This window comes from Platalea leucorodia (genome assembly GCF_965183815.1).
Source record: "Platalea leucorodia genome assembly, chromosome: 18".
Taxonomy (NCBI): Eukaryota; Metazoa; Chordata; class Aves; order Pelecaniformes; family Threskiornithidae; genus Platalea; species Platalea leucorodia.
Window position 1 is genome coordinate 8,092,539 of NC_138840.1, and position 25,065 is coordinate 8,117,603.

Sequence of the window (25,065 nt, forward strand, 5' to 3'; positions counted from 1 at the left end):
ATCATTGCTTAATTTAGCATCTACAAAGTGATTACATAGGATTTAGTACAATATTTGAATCGATTCACACACACACCCCCCCCAATATGCACATAAAGGTACCTGTTAACAATTCCCCTCGAGCTAAGTGAAATACTCCCTTCAAATGATTGTCTCGAGGGCGAAGGCTGAGCCTCAAGGAGCGGGGAGGGGCCCGGAGTTCAGCCCAGGTCCTGTCACCAGGCCTCTGCACTGCGCAGACTTAAGAGTTCGCAAACTCCGAGAGGCGTCCTGCTCAGAGGGAGGCGCTGGGCGCAGCCCGCTGCGGGCCAGGAGAGCTCAAAGAGTCGCACTTGGTCCTGCTGTTTTATAGGGTCGAGAGGATTGACTTTAGGCATCAGTAAATTTCCATCCTGTCGTCACAATCCAAGTTGGCAATTACTGGAGTTCTCAAAAATACCAGTGACGCTGGTACAGATCCACCTGTATTGATTCGCCCGAGTTACGGCCCAGATAAGATACGTTCCAAGGCTGTCAGGGGGCGACTGATTATTCCTGGTACGGTCAGTGCTACTCCCACCTCAGCCACACAAGAGTTCCTGGTACGGTCAAGGGACGCTTAACCGCCAAACTCGTTACACAAAGGCCAAGTCTCGATGGGAATTACTGAGATCGTAAAGTGCTCCAGGGGGGATGCACCACCACAGCAACATGTATGAGAATGAAACAGAAGAAAATTTCTCTAGTTCTGGCCAAAAGGTTGAGTTTTGAAGAAAAGGATCTTATAATCACCCAGTCCTTCCCTCCGACTTTCAGTGTACTTTTCCTATTAGGTATAAATCCGTACCAACAGTCTGTATGTCTGTTGAGTGACGGGTATAATTTGATAAGCTACTAAGAAAAGCTTATAATACCATTTAGTTGTTAAGAAATATTTTCTATACTATTTAACTTAAAAAAACCCCTCCCATATTGGAGTTAGCATAACCTTTCATCACAGTTAACTACTGAAATGCAGAGAGGCGTCTTACTTGGAGCATTAAGAATTTTAACCATAGTAGCAACACAGAACAAAAAATCTTGTAAGGAAAAACTGGGAGGAGTGGAAGGAAAAGGATTTCTCTATCTTGGTTTAGCTGTTGTACTAAATTAAACGCTAATGAAGTTCTCCGCCACACTCCAACCTGACACTTTTTCCTGTGAAAATGGGAACTGTTCTGTTCCCGTGTTCTAACTGAGCCTGCTCTGAGGAGGGGACTGTACCAGATGACCTGCAGAGGTTCCTTCTCAAAATTATTCAATGAACTCGAGGAACAAGATCGAAAGCATCTCATCTTCAGGCACAAAATTGCATGCGTCCTCTAACAGGCATCATAATTTGATTTTTTCCACACAGAAGGGAAACAAAGGACAATCTGCAGTGTCTTGCAGTACTTTGGTTTAGGATTCTCTCCATTGTTTGAATGCAAAAGTTTCTTGTTATAAAAACGCTGCTATATTGAGTAACGTAATATACCCTACGCCAGATATTTCCCGTTCAGGTAGTGCCTTCCTTCCACATACAAGGATACCTAGCCTGGCCTTTAACAACAGCAACGCATTGTCTGCGGTAAGGCAGCGGGCCTCCCGGGCAGCATGTGGGTGTGGGAAGAGGCGAGCAGCCCCGAGTGCAGGGCCACCAGGCAGAGGAAGCCGCTGGGCTGCGCCTGCGATCGGTGCGTTGCCCCTTTAATTGTGTCCCCAGCCCTCGGGCGTCTCTGTCCAACGCCCACGTCAGCAAATACCTTTTGTTTCTCTCACGTTCGGGCTTCCAGGGCTCGGGGCTGCGGGACCAGCGCGTCGCCTTCAACCACCGGAGCCCCGACGCGGGGCCGGGGACGCCGCATCCACCGCCCGCTCCGCTCCTCTCGGCTCGGCGGCAGCCGCCCGCAGCACCCAGCCGGTAAGCGGCGGTTGTGCTGTGCACCGATAGGTCTGACCGGGCGTCGGGGCTGGCGGCGGCTGGGAGCGGGCTGCTGCGAGGGGCGGCTGCGAGGGGCGGCCCGGGGCTCCGCAGCCTCGGAGGGCGCCGGGGTCCGGGTGCGACGGGCGGCTGGCAGCCGCCCCTGGCAGCCGATCGTTACTCGGGCTGCGCTCGGTGCTGCGCGGGCGCCATTTGCAGCCCCGGGCGCGGCTGGAAGGAGCCAGGCGCGGCAACAAAGGGCTGCGCGGGAGCGGGCGGCGGGGGCGCGGCGAGAGGGGCCGCGCACGGGGGCGGCGGGGGCGCTGCCGGCGCCGGGAGGCTGCGGGCGGCCGGGCCGGGAGCGGCGGGGGCCGCGCCGGGCGCCCGGCAGCGGGCAGCGGGCGGCGGCGTGGCGGGGAGCTCCCGCCGGGCCGGCGGAGCGGCAGCCGGGGCTCCGCTGAGGCGGGCGGCTGCGGGCTGCGCGCCCGGCCCGGGCGGCCGCGGCGCGGCGCGGCGGAGGGGAGCGCGCCGGCGGGCGGAGCGGTGGCGGGTACCGGTGCCGCGGCCCCCGCGGCGGGAGCGCGGCGGGAGCGGGGGCGGCCGCCCGCGGAGCCAGGAGGCGCCTCCGCGCTGGGGCGGGCGGGCCCGGCGCCGTCGGGCGTCCCGGGCTGCCCACGGCGGAGCCACCAATTCGGACGGGCGGGCGGGTGAGTGGCGGCCGCCTCCGCCAATGGCGGGGGAGCCCGGGCCGGGAGGGCTGCGGCCGCCGGGGCTCTGCCGCCGCCTTCCCGTGCGGCCCTGATGCGCTCTGGCCGGGGCCGTGCCCACCGGGAGCGAGTTTAAGGCACGGGCCCTCTGGTACTCGCGTCTTCCTCGATGTAATCTTAATTCTTTTAGGATCTGCAGTAATCCGGCTGAAGCCTCTTTTCACCTCTTTTAGAGTTGTTAAGTTTCTTCTCTCATGTTATTGTGCGGGGTAGCGGCCGCAGGGAGCCTGGAGCTATGCTGGGAATGTGGTAACTGGCACGGTGTTCACGTTTTTAAAAATAGAGCTCATCTCTTTAAAATCGGCTTCAGCAACATTGGTTTAGATTGTCATGATTACACTTGCTTTTTACTTTAGAGCAAGACTCCCTGTTACTCCCCGACTGGAATGGAGATTTCTTCCCACCAGTTTCACCTCCTGGAGCAGCTGAACGAACAACGGAAGCAGGACTTGTTCTGTGACTGCAATATCCTGGTGGAGGGAAAGGTCTTCAAAGCCCATCGCAATGTGCTGTTTGCCAGCAGCGGCTACTTCAAAATGCTCCTTTCGCAGAGCTCGAAGGAGACGAGTCAGCCGACGACGGCTACTTTTGAGGTCTTCTCTCCAGAGACGTTTATGGTTATCCTGGACTTTGTGTATTCGGGCATATTGTCTTTAACCGGTCAGAACGTGATCGAAGTCATGTCGGCCGCTAGCTATCTGCAGATGACAGATATTCTGAATGTCTGTAAGACATTCATTAAGTCCTCGCTGGATATTAATGAAAAGGAAAAGGATCATTACCTCAGCCTTTCGGCCAAAAGTACAAACAGTGAACCTGCCCATCCATCTCTTTATCGGTCAAGAAGGAAAGCAAAGAGCAATCCCAGGCGTTCCTATTCCATCCCGGAGGAAAAGACTAATACGGTGAATGAAAATTCCTGGGGTGGCTACAGCAGCTATCTGTCCTCCCCGGTGATTCTTCAGCGGGCAGAAACGCAGCTATCGAAAAGAGGCAGAAAACAGGGCTCCGCGAGAAAGCGCCGAAAGCACCTCGGACTGTCACAGACCCGTGATTTTGCGCAGTTGAAATCGAACAAAGCGGAGCGGGCCGGCGGCGGTTGCAGCGCCTCGGATGCCAGCCACATCTCTCGGGTTAGAGAGGAGGCTGAATTTGATGCCGAGAACGATGTTGATCACGACGGTTACGGATACAATCACGAATCCGAAGTGATACCGAAGAGGTGGTCTGTTGCTCAGCTAGAACAAGAACTTTCAAGAACTCCCGAGTTCATGGAATTAAAAGCAGAGGAACTGTACACCTCAATGCCCACAATTTTAGGTGTAATGAGTAGTTGGAACGAAGGTAAAAAATACATACGGTTTTGCAAAGTTTGGCTTTATTTGGAAGAATTCAGATGATCTTTTGGAGAGAATTTGTATGGCTGCATGAGAAGCACAATGATGCCTAGAGTAGCAGGTTATTCTCTTGATCTGCTCGATTATAGCGCCTAACGGAATGAGAGACTTTGAAGCCAGAACAGGGCACAAGAATTAGAGTCAGAGCGCTTGACTCGGGTATTCTGTAACGTTAAAACAACACGTGCCAGATTATTTGGACCCAAGTGGAGTTTAATGACACCTCGAGCGCTGTCATTGACTTGGGGACCTGAAGGACCGAATTTCTCTTGTAATGTCCCCAATACCTGGCAGTAATAGAGGCGTTCGACCTAAATCCAACCTAAGTCCTTCACAGGAGAAGGTCCCGTTGTTGGCGGGACGCTGCGTTTCCCTTAAGGTCCAAACCAGCCCAAACTTCACCAGTGTTTGGCCGCGCTACGTAAGGCGTCCAAGCTCCTGATGGACTGACAGCGTGTGCCCGAGATGGCGGAATAGAGCTGACAGGCGTATTCTTATGTGCATCCCCTTGGAAACTAACGTACCTCTGTTTTATTAGAATTCCTTTGGAAACTAACATACCTGTATCTTATTATAATTGCGTATTTTTATGACTTTGGGCATCCTAGTATATTACAGAGAGATTATAAATGTCAAAGCTATGAACTATTAGCTGATGGAAGAGGCAGATATGATGACTGTCTGTTATAGCTAGGTATTTATGATCATCTGTAAGCCTAAAAAATACCGAGTAGGAAAGAATGCGCTATCCAATGCCCGTTTATCACATTCAATAAGAAATATTGGTTTGGGGGGATTATATTTTGGGATTTTTCCTATTTAGTGACAGACCAGAGGAAAAATGAACTGCTGCTTACTTAAGCTGAAAAATAATCAAACTGCTACATAAAGAAAGACTACTGATATTTGACATTTTACCTGTATTTCTCCGTCACAGGTGACCTCCCTCGGATGCGATTCAAATGCCCCTTCTGTACGCACACAGTGAAACGACGCGCAGACCTGAAGCGGCATCTTCGGTGTCACACGGGGGAGCGACCGTACCCATGCGAAGCGTGCGGGAAGAGGTTCACCCGACTAGAGCATTTACGTAACCACTTCCAAACGGTATGTCACCTCCGTCGGAGATTCAGCCTAGGAAAAAACCCACAAGATGTCATTGCTACCAGCTGTTCAGTCATTTCCAGGACTAATACCAAAAAAGCTTCCTAGCTGCACATCAACTTTAATTATTCATTATGTAAATTGGCAAATTATATTTTTAATTTCATTTTTTTAGAATGATTCAGTGGATTTTCTTTCTCTCAAAAAATAAATAATAATAAAAAAATAAATCTGCTTTTGGATGACCATTGACATTTTCACATTTTAAATCTCTTTAGATACATCAAGCTGGCAAACTGATCTGCAGAAAATGCAAGCGCCACGTAACCGACCTAACAGGATGCGTTGTTCAGCAAGGAACAAGACGCTACAGACTGTGCCATAAGTGTCTAGCAGAAGCTAATTTTGACAGCATCCCCGACGATTTAGAGGCAGAACATTCTCCTGTCTCCTCCACGGGAAACAAACGTTCCAAATGGGCTTTGGAGGAGGAACCGAAATCAGATGAAGAGACAATGGAGGAGGAACCGTATAATTTGGTTGTCCGACATGTTAACGATGATATTCCAGATGAGGTAGATGAAAAGGTGAAACCAAATCTTAGGTAGAGATATTTGTGTATCTGTTATTGTTGTATTCCAGATTAAATTACTTGTGTACTACCAACTAATGCTGGTTTATTACTTTCATTAAAATTAAATACTGCTAAAATTCTATTATGAGAAGCAAAATATGGACTACAAGCAAGTTGTTTTGTACTTACAGACATGCAACAGTATAACTACTTCTAAATACCACCCAGAAAGTACTTATTATTGGGAAACTAGAAGAATTGGTTTATAGCTCATCAAAGACTTGCTTAGAGCTCCTGTTCCTAATGAAAGTGTGAACCATTTTACAGTTCTACAAAGATTCTATACTATATAGATTTTTTTTAAAAACAAATATTGATAATTTGCTTTGAAAGTCTTACTAAAGTAAGCAGCTAAGAAATGTAAAACACATTTTTGTTGACACTGTAATTAACATGTATATACACTTCAGAAACTTCATCAGAAAGGAGTAAAGAAAACAAGTGGAATTCTTCCTGCTGAAGAACCTATTTAGGAGAGCTTTGTTTTCTGAGTCAGCTTACTGCTTCTTATAGTTCAGAAAAGCATGAATAGTTTTAAAGAATACACACAGCCATACAGAGTAGAAAAATGAAGAGAGCATCTGTAGTGCACTTGGGATAGTATGAGTTTGCCTTTTCAGATATGCCGTGTTTTTGTACTGTGACTTTTAAACAAAGATACACTAACATGGTTCCAAGGAAATAAAAGTGCAATCACTGGAACTACAGTTGTCAGGTTTTTTCAATTGTTTTTCCAGGACTGGTGCAAGATTTGCTTGAACTCCTGTCTGCCTTATGCTAAGATAATCAAAGGATGAGTCCCTTTAATTTCAGTGGGACACTTGTGACTTAGATCATGGAGCTACTTTAGAAAGGCTTTCCTGCTCGTATAAATTGAGGATGCTTAAGGCTGCTTGACAGCATAAAAAACCCATTTGTTTGTAAGACAATTTCCCTTAGAGTTTAAGCAACCTTTGTAATTCTGGAGTCTCTTCAGCTTTGTTAGTAATCAGATTTTTTTTCCCCAGTCATTTGGGCCAGGGAACCTCCACTTGCTAGAGAAACTGAAAATGTTCAGTACTAAAATGATAAAAAAAAAAAGTCTCAGAGAGAATGTATAGAAGAAATCATTCTGACTGAGAGCAGAGAATGGCATTCACAGTAGATACTCCTGATAAAGAGCCACTGTTTGGTCTCATGTCTCATTTTATGTTATGTTTCCTTTCCTGTTAGCAGAATCTGTCACCTGAGGTTACTGCCAAGCAAGCAAAAATTCCCCATAGAGAATTTGAGAACAGCCGTATTGATTCACATCAAGGTTCTCCTTGTCTCCAATAGTTGCCATTAACAGATACCTAGGGAAAAGTGAGAACAGGGCAAGCCTGTATAATAATTCCCTAACGCTCTCCCAAACTCCAGCCATTTCCAGTTTAGGGGGTTTTCTTAACTTGGGATTTGTACATTTAGTAACCACCGATGCACGTCTTTTCCACATACTTCTCCACTCTACCCTTAAACTCCTCTAAACTTCCTGCATCAACAGGATACTTAATGTGTAGGCAAATGCCTCCCCAAGCCTAGCGTGCCCTCTGAGTCCCATCTCCTCTGAATCTGGCTCCTAGCACAGCCACTATCGCGTCTAGCTGATCCCACAGATGTGCACATGAACTCACTACACAGCTTGCTCAACTAACAGCAAGAAAAGGAGGGTTTGGAGTTTAAGCACGTTTTTGAATTAACCACTTCCAGGTAGTTAATTGTCTCAGTGGGCCCCAGCTCAGTGAGAGACTACAGCCAGCAATGGGGGTCCCGTAACGCAGCAGGAGAACAGGGATTCTTCCAGAGAACAGCCTGCTAAGTGAAACCTGGCTCTCCCACAGCTCTGGAAATGGAACAAGGCTAATTTAAGGCCTGTTTTATAGTAAGCACTTAATAAATATTGAAAAAAAAAAAAAAAAAGACTAACACTTACTTAGTTAATTCCAAATGTTTTTCTAGCAAGTTCCCATCACCGTTTCGAAAAGCAGAGCAGTTTGCTGCGTTACTACAGCCTGTAACTGATGGTATACACAGGGCAACTCGGCGCTTCTACAAAGTTAAATTTTAACTACATAAACTTGTCTTCTCCCATTTTAGAGGGCTGGCCACAAGGCAAGGGCTGCGCTCCCGCCCGGGCGCAGCCGCCGCCTCAACCTCTGTGGAGAACAAAGCCGCCTCAACTCGACGCCTGATTGGCTGATCCCAGTCGCCTGACCCAGCCAGCCAATGAGGTGTCAAAGCCGCTGCTGAGGGGCGGTGGCCGCGCTCTGCCCGGCTGAGGGGCCGCGGCGGCAGCGCCCGCCCGCCCGCCATGGCGCTCACCTCCCGGGGCGCCCCGGCGCTTTGCCGTGCCGAGGGAAGGCCCGGAGCCGTTCCTTTCGAGCAGCGCCAGAAGGCGGGCCCAGGCCTCGCTCTTCCTCCACAGCGCCGCTGTGTCCGGCCTGTCGCCGTAGCAGGCATGTGCTGAAGCCCCGCAGCTGCTCCTGAGGAGGGAAGAAAAGCCAGTGTGTGAAAAATCAGACTGATTTTTGTACCATCAAACAGGCGTGTTGGCATTCTTATTTACAAAAAAGTCTGCTCACCTTAGCTGGGAACAAAGCGCAAATGTAATTCGTTGGTGTTAAAAATCCACCGGCCAAAATTATTCACACACAAATCCATTAATTCAGTCAACTTTTTATTTCAGCATTGAAGCTTTCTCAAAAAGATCCCCTCAGTCTTCACAAAGTGGAAACAAAACCAGGTCTATTTAAGATGACTTTACAACAAAATAAAGATCAGACGCCACCTCCAGAGCTGAGGCACTTGCAGCATTTACAATAAAAAAGCAGGTCAGGCCAGCACCGCTGTGCCTCCGACATTAAAATAGCAACGGCAGGTAACGCGCGTTTGCCGTCCTGCGATTTAAAACACACGCTCCTGATTATTTTTGATTCATTTTGATCCAGTGAACTGAAGTCCATCATCCTTTGACATTAAAGGATTGTCTGTATTGTCCTTTCTAAAGGAAGAAATAGAAGCCGACCCAAATCGTCTGCTTTTTCTAAGAGAATCAGCTTTCACAACGCATAGTTGGGAGTGAACCCGCAGAGAATCTGGTGCATCCCCTTCTAAGGCAGCAGCAAAACTGCCTACTTTAAATTTAGAGTGAGAATAGGTGCTATTAGGATTCCATGTTCGTGGGCACATGCTTTAGGATTTCATGTGGAAATTTATTTACAGCAATTCAGCACCACCTGGTGGTATCACTTTTTTTTTTTTTTTAAATAACTTAGTCTAGAAGATGTGGTGATTTGTTTAACTGGTGTACTTTCTTAGGTGCCCTTCAAACAGTCAGAAATTTCTCTACATTCAATCTGACCCACTGCAGATATTTTGGACCCTTTAGATAATATGGAGGAGGGATGTCACCTCAGAATTACAATATTTAAATCTGCAAATGAAATCATGTAGATTAACACTATCGCTTGCCACCCTAAAAAAGAGAGTATTTTAGCTAGCAGCTCCAGTAATTTATCTATTTGGTTCATACAGCACCTAACACACGTATCAGCCTTAACAGCTGACTATGAGCATTCCTGAGAGACTTTCAACCCCTACAACTCTTTTTCTTCCTCTCAACACCCCCCAAACCCCAACTAGTGCTTTTTTTCCTGGCATGCAGGTATTCCGCTGTCTCACCATCCTCAAGTCCAGAGGCTGACATTCCCTGCAATCACTCCCTTCAATTTACGACTTGAATTGGCCAATTCCTTAGTTATTTCCACGGGGATTACAGTTTTCAAGGGACTTTTGCCAGCCAATGACAAGTATCCACTCGACCGCACTTTTCTTGCTTTAAATATCAATGATGACAAAGACTTCTGGCTTTTCCTCTTCACAGATCTGCATTGCTGAGTAAGTTATGGCTTTGACCTCTGTGCCCTAGAGAGAAAAGACACAAAAGCACGGATTTTCTAAATGACATCCCTTGTAGTAGTTCACGATAACACACAGTACTTATCACCTTCTACAAATGCTATCCAGTTTGGTTTTCTCCCCCAAAAGCTGTAACTATATTTGTTCTGATGAATAAGAAAGTTGGCATACTAATGGCAAGGACTTGGCCAGGCCAAACAGTGAATAAGTAACTCTTCCCTTATTTTATTGCCTCTTGAATACTACAAATTCCTCCTTTTACCTCTGACAGAACATTAACATTTCCTATGCTACTACCAACACGGCTAAAGAGCTGGCGGGGAAGATTTAAGGATTTGCTTCTAGCAATTCTTCAGAAAAAAAAAAAGCAGCAAAAACCTAAACCAAAAAGCTGTGATAATAGTGTGAAAACCAAACCCACGTAGACATTCTGAATATAGACTGGTTTACGGTGTTATCGCCATCACAAAAAGGAAGCCAACTGTTGAGTTTTGCCAGTGCTGACGAAGCATCAGATGCTCAGGTCAACAGTTTCAGGAACACGTTCAGAAAAAACAAGCAGAAAGCGAGATCTTAAAAGTTTAGTGCCTGTGATACCATTCAGATGTGTTTATACTTGGATCTCTTGAGAACTTTGAGGTCTGCTTTGAAAGACACCACCCCTCCCCATCCTATCCCTAAAATGTGAAAGATGTACAGATGAGCCACTGCATACCTGAGGGTGTTTGGGTAGAGAGAACTCTTCTCCCCACCTAAAGGCAAAGAGAAGAGAGGTGGTTGGAATTTTGGTAATATTTATAAAATTTTATAATTAGTTTCACTGATGAGCATAGGACAGTGAGATTTTCATTTAAAGCCTCAAAGGAAGAAAAAAAGAAGCCCACAATCCACTTTTTAGAAAGTTATCAGTGAACTCCAGCACATCACGGTATTTCAGAGTGGCAACTCTGAAGGCAATATGTGCATTTTCAGTGAAGATATTCATTACTCAACTGATCATTTAAGCTCACCCAATCGATCTTATTTTGAATTGCATTCGGTCAATGTAAAGCACTTTCACCTCCTGCAGAGAAAGCGAGGGGAGAAATACATCAGTAACTTCTATCTTCAGGCAGAAAATCTCAGTAAATCCCATTGACAAGGGTTATCTTCCACTGTTTGAATGGAATCTAAAACCAGAGAATCTGAGCAGCCTCAGAGATACACTGCTACTTGGAACACACAGGCAGCAGAGCTGCCCCGACTGTATCACGGCAGCTAACGATTGGTGTTTGTGATAACAAAGCTTAACAATTTGTTTCTCAAATCTTTCTGCCCTGATATTTTCAATTCTCTGTGTGTTGCGCTTAAGTGACCTGTTGCGTCCCTTTTTTTCCTAAAGTCACGTTGCATTCAGGGCTGGTATTACCAGAGAATAGCCTGCACCTACAAATGGAAAAAGAACAAAACGGAACACTTACTCTGGGTATAAAGAACTCATTAGCACTGAATTTATACAGCCACTCATCCAAGAAGTGGAAGAGAAGAGACAACATGTCATGTCCTGCACGGTTGAAGCAGAGAAGATATAGTCAGTTGATTGTCACAGCAAGAACACCCGAATGTTTAAGAGTACGTCAGATGTGCAGTTTCTGCACTATTGGAAGATTCAGATTAGCGACGCTTAATTAGATTTTAATTAACCGCAACAAAACTACATCTAAAAATTCAAAATTTTGGTACCCTTCTCCCTCAGCGTTCACACAGTTCCAATATAAAAAGTCAAGGCAGCCTTACCTTCTGCCTCTACCTCCACTGTATCCACAGGTTCCACGGTCTCTGTATCCGTCATGTAGCCAAACATGGCCATAACGCACTGCTCGAATGCTTCTTCCAAAGTGTCTCCCCAGGCGTGCAGCCTAAAAAGACAGGGGATGATTTACCAGACCGTAACAAAATAAAAAAAATCCCAAAGTAATATATAGGTGAGAAATCAGAAGACGAGAATTAATGCAGAGGAAGTGAATGAACAAAAATACTTGCTTTGCTGTACCTATGCATTTGGGTAGATTACAAGAGATTTTCCTTCTTGCGGTTTGTGAGAAGGGTTTCTTGGGAGAATATGGAAAACGTATGTCTTACCAGACAAAAACAAAGTTCTTTCCTAGTATGGCTAATCGATGTCTATAAAAGTGAACTACTCCAGAGAAATTTGGTTTAAAAGGAAGAGCTTAAACGGAGATTTCAAAAGACATTTCCAAATAACAGAGGCTTAATCAGAAGCACCATAGGAATACTACATTAGAAAAGAAACCAAACGTGATTCTGTGCTCTCCCAAGAGCAGAAACAAAATTGACCATCAAAAAAACCCAGTGTGACATTTGATAGTTCCATAAGGTGTACATCTGCAACCAGTCTTCGACAGGTATTCCAGATTTATGGCAGTGTAAGAAATAACCAGTTTGTCATATTGGGAAATCCCAGCTGCCCGCACTTACTGCACATCTGCTGTGTGATCCAGATCTGAGGGGGAAAGAAAAAGAAAAGGCATGACATCACCAAACATATTTTTAAAATGAGGATTAAAAAAAAGGAAAGCAGACATTGTTGTTCTAACAAGAATTTTTTGCATTCATTTTCAGGTGTGAAACAGCGATAATCTATTTTCTAGTATATTAGGAAAGGTTAGCACAGGTGGAGTCTCGGATTATTTCTGCCAAGCAGAAAAACAGCGTTTAATATAATTACGTCAGTGCCCTACGTGTACAGCACTCTGTGCAAGATATGGCTGTTGTAGCACAACAGGCTTCTACAAGTTAACTGCAATAAAAAGAAACTTTTAACCAGGAGTAAAGAGTTTTTGCTGAAGTCTGCAGGACTGAAAATTATTCATGCAGAGGATGAGATTTGCAAATATTTCCAGCTCAGTGAACAAATATTTTTTTCCACACCCAAAAACACCCACTATGCAAAAAGGAGAACTTTAAAAAAGTATGTAATACAAAATAGAAGGCCATCGTCACTAATAAGGTAGGATTAACATCCCAAGCATGTATCAAGTTTTACATGAACATCATTTATATTCATTTAGAGGAATGAGAAAAATGAAAAATTATACCAGGTTGGCAGAAACAGAGCTAACTTGGGATGTAAAATAAATGCCACACCATGATCACTCTAACCGAAAGATTGTTCTGGCGCTGTTTAGATTGTTCACACACTATTAATGGATTCTCAACAACGGTCTCTAAAGCAAACAAATTCCAGTGGATGTAGAAAAAAAATAAAACCTCTTCCAGTTACGGAAACAGTACGACTATTTTAATATGTCACCATATTTCTGCAGTGCTATCAAATAAAGATCTGAACGCATCCTAAAAATATGTATTCTAACAGAGTAGCGGACACTGTCCCTCCAGACAGACACCGCTGAAATAGAAAACAGTCAGAGGCTGAATGGTCTGCTGTGAGCACCTGAAGCTAGCCCCTGGGCTGCCAGCCACTTGCTTGACGTGTTCTTAGAAGACATTCCAGGGGTGGGGAAAGGGAGAGATAATGATCTTTTAGTCGTGCATGTAGGAGAAAAAAGGAGGAAAAAAAACCGCACAGAAGACCAACACACTCTTCAATATCAATTCTTACGCAAGAGAGGTAGAAAAACGCACTGCCTTGCTAAGAAATAGCTTGAAAGGGGAAAGTTTTCAAGGCGAGACTTAACTAATTTATTTCTATCATGATTTCTTTAGCACCATAACAATGAAGGCATTTATCTGTGGTAAAGAAAACTGTAGATATCTCTATTAATTCAACTACAGATGCATCCCACAGTCTGAACACGTACGATACCGGCATATTAAGAAACCCCGCGTATGCCTAAAAAGCATATCCTGCAATCCTCCTTCCCCTCCCTCCCCCTCACGACCGCACTCCCACACGCACGCCGCATCGGGACAGCGTTTACAAACACTCACATTCGTATTTCTTATTGAGCGGTGGGTATTTGGCTTTGACGGCCTTCTGCTCCTCCGTCAGGTTGTAGTCCCTCTCGTCGGCTGCCATAGCTCAGCGACGCTCCCTCACTTCCTGGTGGCAGGGAAGATGGCCACCTCCGCCAGCGCCTCAGGCTTCCCCGGGGATGCTGCGCTGGAAAAAGGGAGAATTGCCTCTCAGTTCGTTTTTTCACTCAATAGCCGTTTGGTAATACTTGTACACAGGCTGAGGTATTCACGACACGATACCGAATGCGTGTTAATTTAAGTTGTTTGCTATCAAAACTGTCGCTGGGAGACGGGGTTCAGCCCTGCACCGCTTGCCTCATTAACTGAGCCCAGTTATGTTCGGCCAGCGAAGCCGAGAGGCTTACGCTCCTTACGGAAAGCGTGGACTTTGGCCTTTTCTGGGAAGAACCATGTTTCTTCCTCCTTGTTGTGTACACCACCAAGCATTTCATTCATCCTCAAATAACAAAAATACAGTAATAATGGAAAAAAGCCGTAAAGTGAATTAAACTTCTGTGCTTCTGGTAACGTCTACTGAATTTTACGGCTGAGGGCACTCAGCCCGCTGGTACATTACACAGCAAGCTGAAATATGCATTGCCTCCAAACCCCTAGGTGTGACACACAATTTTCCTTTAGGGAAAAAAAAAAAAAAAAAAAAAAGTCTAGTTTACTTTTAGGACAGGGATTGTATTTAAGCCTTCAAACCCAGAAGCACGTGCACAGCAGATACAACTGTCACATAAGCGCAGGGCTTTTCCTATGTTCCTTTTCTTGCAGAATGTGTTTGTTTTTCTTAAATTAAAAAAAACCAACCAAACAACGAACTGTATCAAATCCCCATTTAAAAGTCTAATTCTCAGATCAGATCTTAGCAGTTGCTGTTCCACGCAAGCTTTCATTTTTAAATCTAACAGACACAAATTGGAGAATCTGCTTAACTTCAGGCTAATTAATTTTCCTCAGACGAGACCTCCCCAGATATAACCATTCTCACGCTTTATGAATTTTTTTTTTGGTGCATTATAAAATTCATCCACATCTGAGCCCAAGACTTCCCCAAATAATGCAAACGATAGATTTATAGATAGCACGAAACATCATCAAGACTACTTTTAAACAGGAGCGGTTCTTAATTCTGAGGCTTCAAAACAAGACTACACAGGATTCCCAGTTTCTATTTTCAGGTTAGCGTCTACGTATGTTGCAAAAAGAAGTCTGAAATTGAGAAGCCAGGGCTCCTCTTGGGGAATAAACCCAGATAAATGCATATTTTCATTTTAAACCTGTTAAGCTTCGACTGCGGGCAATCTTACCCACAGCAGGCCGGTCAGAACTAGCTACATGCTATGTGTAAAGCTCACCGCTGCGCTGAATGAGGAAAAAGGGAAGTTATTAGCGATTATAGACAATTAATAACCTAAGAGCAAGCTGAAGATACTCCGACGGTTCCTGGGCAGCCCTGTGAGGAGGAAGGGCCGGGAGAGCCGGGCCTCGGCCCCACACACACACACCAGTCCGGTCCCGACACGGTCTGCCCACGGCTGCGGTGACCGAAGGAAGCCGCGGCCGCAGCCTCGGGCCTTCCCGCTCCCAACCCGGGGCTTCGCCGCGGAGCCGCCCGCCGCCGCGGAGCCGCCCCTCAGCGCGGGGCGCTGCCCCTTTAAGAGCTGAGCCATTTCCCTCCGGAAAATGGCGGCTCCCAGGGGAGCTTCACGGACCCCCCCCCCCCCGCCTTCTTCCCGGCCGCCCTCCCACGTGACCGCCGAGCGCGCTCGCCTTCCCCGTGTCCCCGCCCCCTACCTCTCCCCGATTGGCTGTCGCGTCCCGGCGGCGGGCGGTGATTGGCCGGCCTTGGCGCGCGAAGGGGTGCGCGGCGCCGGAGCGGCAGGCGGCGGGGGCAGGAAACAATAGAGCCGCGGCCGGAGGGGTCCGAGCAGCGAGCGGAGGAGCCGGCCGCCCGCCTCGCCCAGCCCAGCCCAGCCCGCCCCGCCTCGCACCCCGCAGCCGCCCCGCTCCCCCCGCCCCGCCATGGCGGACAAGGAAGGTAGGGCTCGCGGCGCGGCGTGGCGCAGGCCCCGCGGCGCGGCCTTCTCCGCTCGGGGCTCCGTGAGGCGAGGGGTACCCCCCCGCATCCCCCCCCAGGGCAACGGCCGCCGCTCTGAGGGGAGCGGGGCCTACCCGCCTCCTTCGGGCCGCCGGTCCCCGCGAGCATGGCCCGCCGCCTCCCCTCGCCCCCGGGCCGCGCGGGGGAGGCCTGCGGCCCGGCGCGTCGAGGCGGCGTGAGGGGCGGGGGGCCCTGCCCGGGGCCGGGTCCCTCCGCTCGCCTCCCCCGTTTTGGCCTTTTGATCCGTTTATATCCTCACCCGAAAAAGAGAGTTTGTATTTTCCGAGTAGAGGCCGGTGTAAGCGGGGAGGGCGGCAGAAATGCCGTGCCCCGGGAGGGGTGTGGGCAGCTGCCTGCCTGGCGCAGACAAAGAGATGTCACCGGCCACACAGCCATGTTCCGTGGGTGGGCTCCCAAAGGTCCCGCTGCACTCACTCGCTTTCTCTAGTGGAGGCTCGTAGCAGATGGTACGAGAAAGTGCGTGAGAGAAACGACGCAACAGAAGGAGCCTCGGAAAACTGGATTTTGGGAACTGGTAGTTCAAGGCTGCACCTAGACCGGTCTATTGAACAGCAGTTGCTGGACCTCCTGCATTTAAACATCTTTACAATTCTGGTTTTTGCCTCCGCAGTACCCTGTGGTACCGGAATTTTATTATGCTCCTTCTGTTGACGTGACGAAATTTGACATAGTTAATATTAATTCCCAGCCTTACACCCAGAAACAAGGATTAGCGTGTGCAACAGAGGATTTTTAAGCTTCTAGCAACTACTGGAGTAGAGTAGCCATAAGAGCAAACCAGGGGGTGATGTAGTTGGCTCTTTATTCAGTTGCCCACTCACAGTGTTGTGTGTATGTTGTAAATATATTAATAAAGGCTAATCGTATGCTTTTTTTTTTTTTAAAAAAACAACTTTAGCAGCCTTTGATGATGCAGTGGAAGAACGTGTGATCAATGAAGAGTATAAAATATGGAAAAAGAATACCCCCTTCTTGTACGATTTGGTAATGACCCATGCTCTGGAGTGGCCCAGCTTGACTGCTCAGTGGCTTCCTGATGTAACAAGGTAAACTGATCCTTTTGCTTTTTTTTTAAAAGCAGAATAAATAGTAAACCTAAGATCACTTTTTGTTAAAGTAAGACAGTATGTGATTCCTTTCTGTCTTAACACTTTTTGTACCCTTGCCTTGCCAACAGCAAGTTGAGGACTATGAACACCTGAGAGAGAATCAGTACAGACGTTTTTAATTGGGGAAAATGTGTTCTGTTACTGGGAAGATATTTTCATACATTTGATTTCCATGTTTTTCTTCTTCCAGCTTCACCCTCCCTTTTAATAAGCAAAAAAACTACTCAAAAAGAGAACTAGATATAATTTCTGTATAACGACCGTTTTGTCCTAAGCTTCCATAACAATGTTCTGCTTGTGGTGAATGTTCATGCCCCTCAGGTTGCCCTCGGGAGGAGCTGCTGAGGGCTCTTAAAGGCAGGCACGGGAACGGTGGTCTGTCAGTGTTGTGCTGCAAGAATTTTAGGTTGAGATCTTGAGTTATGATAAGTGATTTCCTCTGGAGGAAGCGAGTTTGGAGGAGAGCAACAATAACTTATATAATATAATATTATTATAATAATAAGAGTGTTATTAGTGTTAGAAGCTGTCATCAAAAAATGTTGTAATTGGATCAGTATTTGTGTAAACCCCCTCTTTTGTTTCTCATGTCGCTCTCTTCCCTTGCAGACCCGAAGGCAAAGATTTCAGTATTCACCGGTTAGTCCTGGGCACCCACACTTCAGACGAACAAAATCATCTTGTGATAGCCAGTGTGCAGTTGCCTAACGACGATGCACAGTTTGATGCTTCACACTATGATAGTGAGAAAGGAGGTAAGGGACCAAAGATGTGGACCAGGGCGGGTGTTAACCATTTCTTCCTTCCCTTCTCGATAGAATATTTGTCTTTCCTTAAAGTTCAGGCAGCAAAATTGCTTCTAAACGAATCAATTTATTTCTAAGTGGTACCCTTACTTAATAGACAAATACTATGTTTTTTGAGTGTGCATACTGTCTTAATAATATAACGATGAAAAAAGAAAGTGGCAGGCTTATTGCAAAAGTATGCGTGTGTGGGAAAATCTCCCCCCTCCCTATTTCTCATCATGAATTGACATTGAATTTCATGGAGTACTGCTTATTGGTATTTTTATTATCACTTTTGCATTACATAAACTCTTCCAGTGAGAAAGTCACTCATGTAAAAGAATATTTTCTTTCAGAGGAGTGTAACATTTCAAACGTTCTTCTCTTGTCTGAATTCTGCTGCCTGATAGTTGTGCCTGCCCCTCTTGGATAAAAAGATTATTGTGTTTTCTTCGGTGTATCACACTTGAATTCGATGCTTTCTGTAATCTTAGTTGGCTGTCAGTATTGCTACAAGTTTAGACGTTTCTCATTTTCACTTGGTTGAATTAATCTTTCTACCTGGTGAAAGTCCTTAATGATCCAATGTTTGCTCTTCTTTTTGCTGGAAGCCTGGATTGTGCAATTAGTATTTTGATCTTTGGGCTTCTTAGAGTTATTCATGAACACAGTGTTGTCTAATAAATACTTTGCTTCTAATCTATTTTAGTATTTCTCAAAAATACACTACAATTTAAAAACAGAACAAAAAATCCCCTCTTTTTGCCAGAACGGTGCTGTGCAATTTTGTGAAATACTAAGTTACTGTGACTTTACCTATAAAGATAAGGTAGCTTTAGCAAGTTATATTACAGTCCCATAGCTTAAACACGGTGCAGCAATTAGGTTTTACCAGAACTTTGTCCATTTTGCAATGCTGTTTTTTCTTATATGTGAAAGTGCAGTTACAGCACATCTGTTTCAAATGCACAACACATCTTCAGTACAGATAAGAGTTTGAGAGGTGATAAATTTGGGGCTTGTGTTGTTAAATTTGAAATAGTAAAAAATTTTTGGGAAGAAATGGTCTTTAACTTGGCCAAAGTCCTGATGTTTTGATGTTACAAATACAGATGTTTAAAACAACATGCCATTTGAAAATGGGATTCTTTCAGTTACAGTTCTTGTGACTATCTTTTAAAATAAGTGCTTGGTAGTACCAGTAACTGAGTCTGGATCTGTGTGTCTTGATCTGAAACCGGCTTATTATTTAAAACTACTGAATTCTTATTTGCAGAGTTTGGAGGCTTTGGGTCAGTTAGTGGAAAAATTGAAATTGAAATCAAGATAAATCACGAGGGAGAAGTGAACAGAGCACGTTACATGCCACAGAACCCATGTATCATCGCCACGAAGACTCCATCCAGTGATGTCCTTGTCTTTGATTACACCAAACACCCGTCTAAACCAGGTGTCTGCTTCTTTGTTATGTCTGTGCTTCGGAGATCAGCCAGCCCTTCCTTAAGAAAAGGCTGATGTAGTGAAAAAGAGGTTAAAAAGTTCTGTGGACTGTATGTCACTTGTGATTTTAGGGGAAAGTAGGTCTTTAGTGTAGAAGGTTATTTTATATGAAGCTTAAACATATGTATCCAATATGTATCAATAGAAAGGTATGGTTTTTTTCCTTTTGCTGTTTGACTGCATGTTTTGTCATGTCACTATGTGGTGGTATCTGGGGTGGTGGAAGGTGGCTTTTTGGAAACTGCATGGTTTGCTGGGTAGCTGAGCTGTTGTCCTGATATTCTGTAAGGATATTAACAGTCATTTACCGATGAACTCGTCAAGATCGTATAGAGTAACTGGTTCTGCTGCTCGTGGGGAGGATCGGAAGTGCCTTTCTCACTTGCAGAGTGCAGTTGGGCCTGATCAGAGAAAGAAAAATACCGCAGGTACTGTAGCACTAATTTAGAATGGACCACTGCTAGGCTATCCAGCCCAAAAAAAAAAAAATAGCAGCTTGGAAAAGTGTGCAATGTGCTTTTATTAAGCTAAGAAGACAAACTGCTCTGTGTTGTCTCAGCATATTCTGTTTTAATGAGATGATTCTTCAGTTGGGGAAAACGCTCAAAAGGATAGAGAGGGATCCAGTTGAAAATGTCAAAGCAAAGTTTAGTAAAGCACGGTAAAACTTAATGCCAGGTATTCCAGGATGTGCTGGAAACGACACTAGGCGCTGGAGTTCTTACACTGCCTCTTTACAGACCCTTCTGGAGAGTGTAACCCTGATCTGCGTCTTCGTGGACACCAGAAGGAAGGTTATGGGCTGTCATGGAACCCAAACCTGAGCGGGCATTTGCTTAGTGCTTCTGATGATCATGTGAGTACTTCAAATACAGCCAGGGTACAATCTGCACTTTGTGTCCCTTGGCAAAGATCAAAAGTGTTTTGTTTTTGAGGGGGAGGAGGTAGGGGAGGTAAAGAGAATGTCTGTCTAAAGATGCAATTTTTACAAAATTTTATTTTTTTTTAAAGACCATTTGCTTGTGGGATATTAGCGCTGTTCCAAAAGAAGGCAAAGTGGTGGATGCAAAGACCATCTTCACGGGGCATACAGCAGTAGTGGAAGATGTATCTTGGCACCTGCTCCATGAATCTCTTTTTGGATCTGTTGCTGACGATCAGAAGCTCATGATGTAAGTGGCGTAATGTCTTTGGAAACGGAGTGCTTCTGTCCCTCTTGCTTTCCCATCTGCTCTTTAGTCCCTCAGTAAAATGGGATATGAACCTTTGTTTCAATTCCATGTTTTCCCCTTATAGCTGGGATACTCGGTCAAACAACACCTCCAAACCTAGTCATTCAGTGGATGCTCACACAGCTGAAGTCAACTGCCTCTCTTTCAATCCCTATAGTGAGTTTATCCTGGCTACAGGATCAGCTGATAAGGTACGTCTACCTTGAACTTGGAATGTATTCGTTTAGTTTCTGATGTGTAAATGTGGATGTGTATATTCGTTACTTCAACAAAAAATGTTTTTATGTTTTTTTTCCTAGACTGTTGCTCTGTGGGACTTGAGGAACCTAAAACTGAAGTTGCACTCCTTTGAATCACATAAAGATGAAATATTTCAGGTATGACAAAGTGCTTTTATCTTTTATGCACGTAGACTTGGTTCTACTTAGCTGTCTGGAAAAAATGAACAACATTCTTTTCCATTCTACGTTTTTATTAAGTGTACTTGTGCTTAAAAACTCATATATTCTTTTCTGTCATCTGCTTATAATTTTCTGGCTTATTGTTGTGGAGCTGTGTAGCGCTCTGTGTGGGGTAGAGCTCCAGTGCAGATAAGAGTGACCAGAAAGCCAGGGGCAGAACGTAACAAGGAAATGGTGGAGAGCTTTCACTACAACCGAAGGGTGAAATGCTAGCAGTGCAGAGGAAATGTAAATTATTCATGGCAGCAGACTGAAGCAGGGAGGCACAATGAAATGGCTGCAGTGTCTTCATCTTCTCAGCCTGGTCCTGTAGGAAGGCTTTAGCCGGTACCCACTAAAGGGGGTCACCAGAACACCCTGTGAGAACGAACAATTGCTAATTTTGCTGGTGTAAATATAGTGTGTTAACATCAGTGGCAGCATGTGCTTAGCAGATACAGTATTTCCATCTCCAACTCGTGCCTTACTCAGAAGAAAAATACGTAGAGATTTTTTCATCGAAGGATTACTAGTTAAGACTGTAGTTACCTCTAAATAAAATTACACATGGACTCTTGAAATGTCAGGTTAGTGTGCAGAATTACGCGTTCTTTTCTAATCCTGTGATCCTATTAAGCAGTATGTTTTGGAGACATTTATCTCCAGCAGAAATAGTAAATGTCAGCTTTTGGGCAGTTAAGCTTAATTACAGTGATTACTTTTCATGTGTAAACCCTACCTACTGCTTAAGGAATCCGTAGTTTATATTTGTGCAATCCTTATTAAGGTAAGGAGCAGCTGATGTCCTTGAGAGCTGTTTGCAGTTCCTAACACGTGGTCTTTGTTAGAGGAAAGGTTCCATGAGGTCCCTTTTTGGTGCTCAAATGCCTTGTTAGCGTATGAGTGGTCACAAACCTACCTCTTGTGTTAGAATGTTATTATTGGGCATACTCACATTTCAAACTAATATTAATTTGAGTTCTCATCGAGCTTTCATGATACAAAATACAGTGGTGTTTGTTGTGCATGTCTGTCATGTTACAGCTTCTTAAAACTAATTTCCTTTCTGAATTCATCCTTGTCTGTAGGTTCAGTGGTCTCCCCATAATGAAACTATACTGGCCTCCAGTGGCACTGACCGCAGGCTAAATGTTTGGGACTTGAGGTAAATCCCAAATTAGTCACCTTGCCCTGACAAAATATTATTGATGAATTGCATCACATTTCAAAAAACAAAGAAACCCCTCACCTTTTCGTTTTTCCTCCCTGTTTTTACAGTAAAATTGGAGAAGAGCAATCCCCTGAAGATGCTGAGGATGGTCCCCCAGAGCTGTTGGTAAGTCTTTTGAATTTCATTGATGGTTTTGACCTATTATGCATCTCTGTGATGTAAATTTGAAAACATTCCCTTTTTTGTTTCCCCAATACTAGTTTATTCATGGTGGTCATACTGCAAAGATATCCGATTTCTCCTGGAATCCCAATGAACCCTGGGTAATTTGTTCTGTATCAGAAGATAATATCATGCAAGTCTGGCAAATGGTAAGTTGTTTGGGAAGGAAGTGGCAGATGAAGTGCAGCATTCCTGGCTTTATTTTCAGCTCTCAGCGTGACTTGCTTTGTAGCACTGCCTAAATCTCAAAGGGACAGTGAAATCCACTTCAGGTTTGGTCGAAACAATGGTTTACAAATACTCAGAAGCTGCTTTGTGTTTCTTATGATTTAAAAAAAAAAAGAAAGTACTGGTGTAGAAGGAAACGTTTCCTTTCTATGTTTGAATGAAAACGGGGTGTGTGAGAACCAAAGATTAAAGTGGGGTTTCTGTTAGTTATTGTCTTAAAGAATGAAGTCTTTGCAAATGATATTAAATGTGAGAGAGGGGTGGTGATGAATAGGAAAAACTTGCTGACCCTAGATTACCAGCTGTTGAAGGTTTTGGAAAACAATCTTGTATCGCTTGAATAACCTCTGACGAGACCATACTCCTAATTATTTTTTATCTATAAATTGGTTCGCAGGGGCTTTGTTCTTAGCAGCCTTCCATGTAGTTCTTTTGGAAGGTGCTGCTGCTAAGTAGAGGTTCTACTAACCGCATACACAATAGTCTGTTAATTAAAGTAAGTCTCGCAGTGGTCTCTGCTTTAAGAAGGCAGATTTCCATGAGCTACAGTAACTTATGAAATGTTTTGGAGCCACGGCTGTTAGGAAAAAGGTCGTTTGTGTTGCTTCTTTAATGTTAAATGCCCTCGAGGGATCAGGGATGGGTAATACATCTTTGCAGATGAAAAACTGCCAGAACTTTTTGAAGCGTTCTAGCAGACGGGATCCCGTTCGATTGTGGTGGCAAAATGCTCCTGCAGTTCCTCCATCTCTGTCTTGCAGGCGGAGAACATATATAACGATGAAGACCCCGAAGGCAGTGTGGATCCAGAAGGTCAAGGATCCTAGATGACAACCTTTTCCTGTTTTTAGTCTTTTTTCCTTCTCTTCCCTCTCAACCCTGATATTGACTTAACACTGGTTTTGAGACACACGTAGACTTTGTGGTCAGCCATCCTTCGGTAGAAACCATCAACAGGCTTTTTAACCCAGACAGTGAGTACTCCCTAAGAAACGGGCTTAGCCCAACTCAGCTGGTACCGTGCTGTAGCTCCTCGGTCAGATTTCCTGCGGCAGCCTCTTGCGTAAGGGCCGGCTGTCCCGTTTTAGCTGCCTTCATCACACAGAGCAAACTCGGTTTCGTTGGTTTTTTTCTTCTTCTGTCTTTAGCTTGCTACAGCTGCGGGCTTTTGCCTAATTTAAAGAAAAAATAAACCCGTATGCTTGAGCCAATGGAGATGATACACGTGTTAATCCACTGGCAGTTCAGAAGCGGAGTGTGGAAGGTCTTATCCTCCTCAGTACAACTCAGAAGTCTTGGGATTCCTTTAGCTAATCCGTACCTTGTGGATTTTTCTGCCTCTGCAGATACAAAACAGACTTCTTGCAGATTCTGACTTGAACCGAAATTCAATTTCTTTCTCTATTTTTTGTCTCTACTGGTAATTCTGGGTTTTTCATTCCTTCCTTCCTTCCTTTCCCTTTTCTCCCATCTGCTGGGCGACAGCGGTTTGGATTCGTTAGCTATTCCTGCAGAGCATTGTTCACCTTCCATGTATTTTGCTCTATTGTGTGTTTCTTGAGCTGTGTTTTCACATATATTTCTTTCCTTTCTGTGAAATGGTTTTTAAAACTTGGGGCCACCAAGTTGTAAAGGTGTATGTTTTTACCAACTGATGTACCACAGATGGCATGCCCGGTAACCTAAAACAGCATTGGTAGCTGGTATCTGTAAAGCGATTTAAATGTGGATGAACTACTTTTTTTAGGAGTTAGTCCTTGACCACTAGTTCCTGCACATCTTCCACTAGGGTGTCCTCTTCCACCAGCAACCTGTTACTCTCCATGCTCCTCATGACTAATTGCGTGTAAGTGCTTCAGATGGAATAAATTTTTTCTACGTAAACGCTGTGTGGCTCTGTGATTTTTGTGTTGATTTTGTGTTCGTGTTTCTTTCTGCATTAACTACTTTCTCGAGAGTAAAGCGTCCTCAGAAAGCGGAGGAAGCGAGGGCATAGTCTCTGCCCGTGTGTCCTGTGAGACTAGGTGCTGATATAGATATTCCTTATGTTTGTAACTCGTGGATGCTTCTCCCGCTCTTGTTTCTGCTGCTTTCTTTGTGAGATGAGTAAAGGAGTACTTAATATCCCCCAGCGGTCAAGAACGCGCTGCAGCGTGCCTTCCCCCCGAAGCGTGCTGCTCTCTGGATTTGGGGTCTGCCTTTAGCCCTTGCCCCAGCACTATTTTTTTCGTTGTTAGTCTGCAGCACGAATAGCTGGATACCTTACACGTACCTTGGCTTGACACCCAAGCTTGTTATTTTCTCTTTGAGACGCAGCTTTGAGAATTAAAAGGATTCTTAAACTCTGATCTTTATTTTCAGTGTGAGACTATATAAAGTGGACACCCGTTAGCCACAACCTAGTTTCCGTGGCCCGTGGTGGAGCATGTCACAATACAGCAGAGACCCTTGAAATACAAAAGAAAATCCTGTTAAAAGGATAAAGCTTCTCTTGCATGTAAACTATAAAA

The 25,065-nt window shown here is 45.0% G+C and overlaps 3 protein-coding genes across 7 annotated transcripts; 2 read left to right on the forward strand and 1 right to left on the reverse strand.

Annotated features, from left to right (window-relative positions):
- Nucleotides 1-1,769: 1,769 nt before the first annotated feature.
- Nucleotides 1,770-5,797, forward strand: LOC309598672 (zinc finger and BTB domain-containing protein 8A-like; the record flags this gene model as incomplete). Its single annotated transcript, XM_082329439.1, has 4 exons — nucleotides 1,770-1,921; nucleotides 3,045-4,032; nucleotides 5,023-5,192; nucleotides 5,468-5,797. Exons 2-4 carry the CDS (start codon nucleotides 3,075-3,077, stop codon nucleotides 5,795-5,797), a joined length of 1,458 nt encoding a protein of 485 aa, XP_082185565.1. The 5' UTR covers nucleotides 1,770-1,921; nucleotides 3,045-3,074.
- On the reverse strand, nucleotides 5,141-15,414 carry ZBTB8OS (zinc finger and BTB domain containing 8 opposite strand). Of its 4 annotated transcripts, none has more exons than XM_082329442.1 (10): nucleotides 15,252-15,412; nucleotides 13,711-13,882; nucleotides 12,238-12,262; nucleotides 11,536-11,657; nucleotides 11,220-11,302; nucleotides 10,770-10,822; nucleotides 10,475-10,511; nucleotides 8,424-9,765; nucleotides 8,164-8,324; nucleotides 5,141-5,219 (listed from the first exon to the last, which is right to left on the reverse strand). In XM_082329442.1, the coding sequence occupies exons 2-8, from the start codon at nucleotides 13,796-13,798 to the stop codon at nucleotides 9,679-9,681; spliced, it is 495 nt and encodes a 164-aa protein (XP_082185568.1). In that variant the 5' UTR covers nucleotides 13,799-13,882; nucleotides 15,252-15,412; the 3' UTR covers nucleotides 5,141-5,219; nucleotides 8,164-8,324; nucleotides 8,424-9,678. The 4 variants fall into 4 exon arrangements, with proteins under 4 accessions (XP_082185568.1, XP_082185567.1, XP_082185566.1 ...); XM_082329441.1 differs by having other exon boundaries at nucleotides 13,711-13,877; nucleotides 15,158-15,412; XM_082329440.1 differs by having other exon boundaries at nucleotides 15,158-15,412.
- A 196-nt stretch (nucleotides 15,415-15,610) lies between these two features.
- Nucleotides 15,611-24,415, forward strand: RBBP4 (RB binding protein 4, chromatin remodeling factor). Of its 2 annotated transcripts, none has more exons than XM_082329355.1 (12): nucleotides 15,611-15,784; nucleotides 16,767-16,911; nucleotides 17,584-17,729; nucleotides 19,039-19,212; nucleotides 20,003-20,118; nucleotides 20,274-20,434; nucleotides 20,559-20,685; nucleotides 20,794-20,871; nucleotides 22,023-22,099; nucleotides 22,213-22,270; nucleotides 22,366-22,476; nucleotides 23,317-24,415. In XM_082329355.1, the coding sequence occupies exons 1-12, from the start codon at nucleotides 15,769-15,771 to the stop codon at nucleotides 23,380-23,382; spliced, it is 1,275 nt and encodes a 424-aa protein (XP_082185481.1). In that variant the 5' UTR covers nucleotides 15,611-15,768; the 3' UTR covers nucleotides 23,383-24,415. The 2 variants fall into 2 exon arrangements, with proteins under 2 accessions (XP_082185481.1, XP_082185480.1); XM_082329354.1 differs by having other exon boundaries at nucleotides 15,612-15,784; nucleotides 16,764-16,911.
- The last annotated feature ends 650 nt before the right edge of the window (nucleotides 24,416-25,065 follow it).

Coding starts and splice junctions, on each gene's coding strand:
- RBBP4 (XM_082329354.1), top strand. Junction 19,213..20,002: donor CAAACACCCGTCTAAACCAG/GTGTCTGCTTCT, acceptor GCCTCTTTACAG/ACCCTTCTGGAGAGTGTAAC. Junction 22,477..23,316: donor TCATGCAAGTCTGGCAAATG/GTAAGTTGTTTG, acceptor TCTGTCTTGCAG/GCGGAGAACATATATAACGA.
- ZBTB8OS (XM_082329442.1), bottom strand. CDS start 13,798: ATGGCAGCCGACGAGAGGGACTACAACCTGACGGAGGAGCAGAAGGCC. Junction 12,263..13,710: donor GCTCAATAAGAAATACGAAT/GTGAGTGTTTGT, acceptor TTTCCCCCTCAG/ATCTGGATCACACAGCAGAT. Junction 9,766..10,474: donor CTCTACCCAAACACCCTCAG/GTATGCAGTGGC, acceptor TTTTCTCTCTAG/GGCACAGAGGTCAAAGCCAT.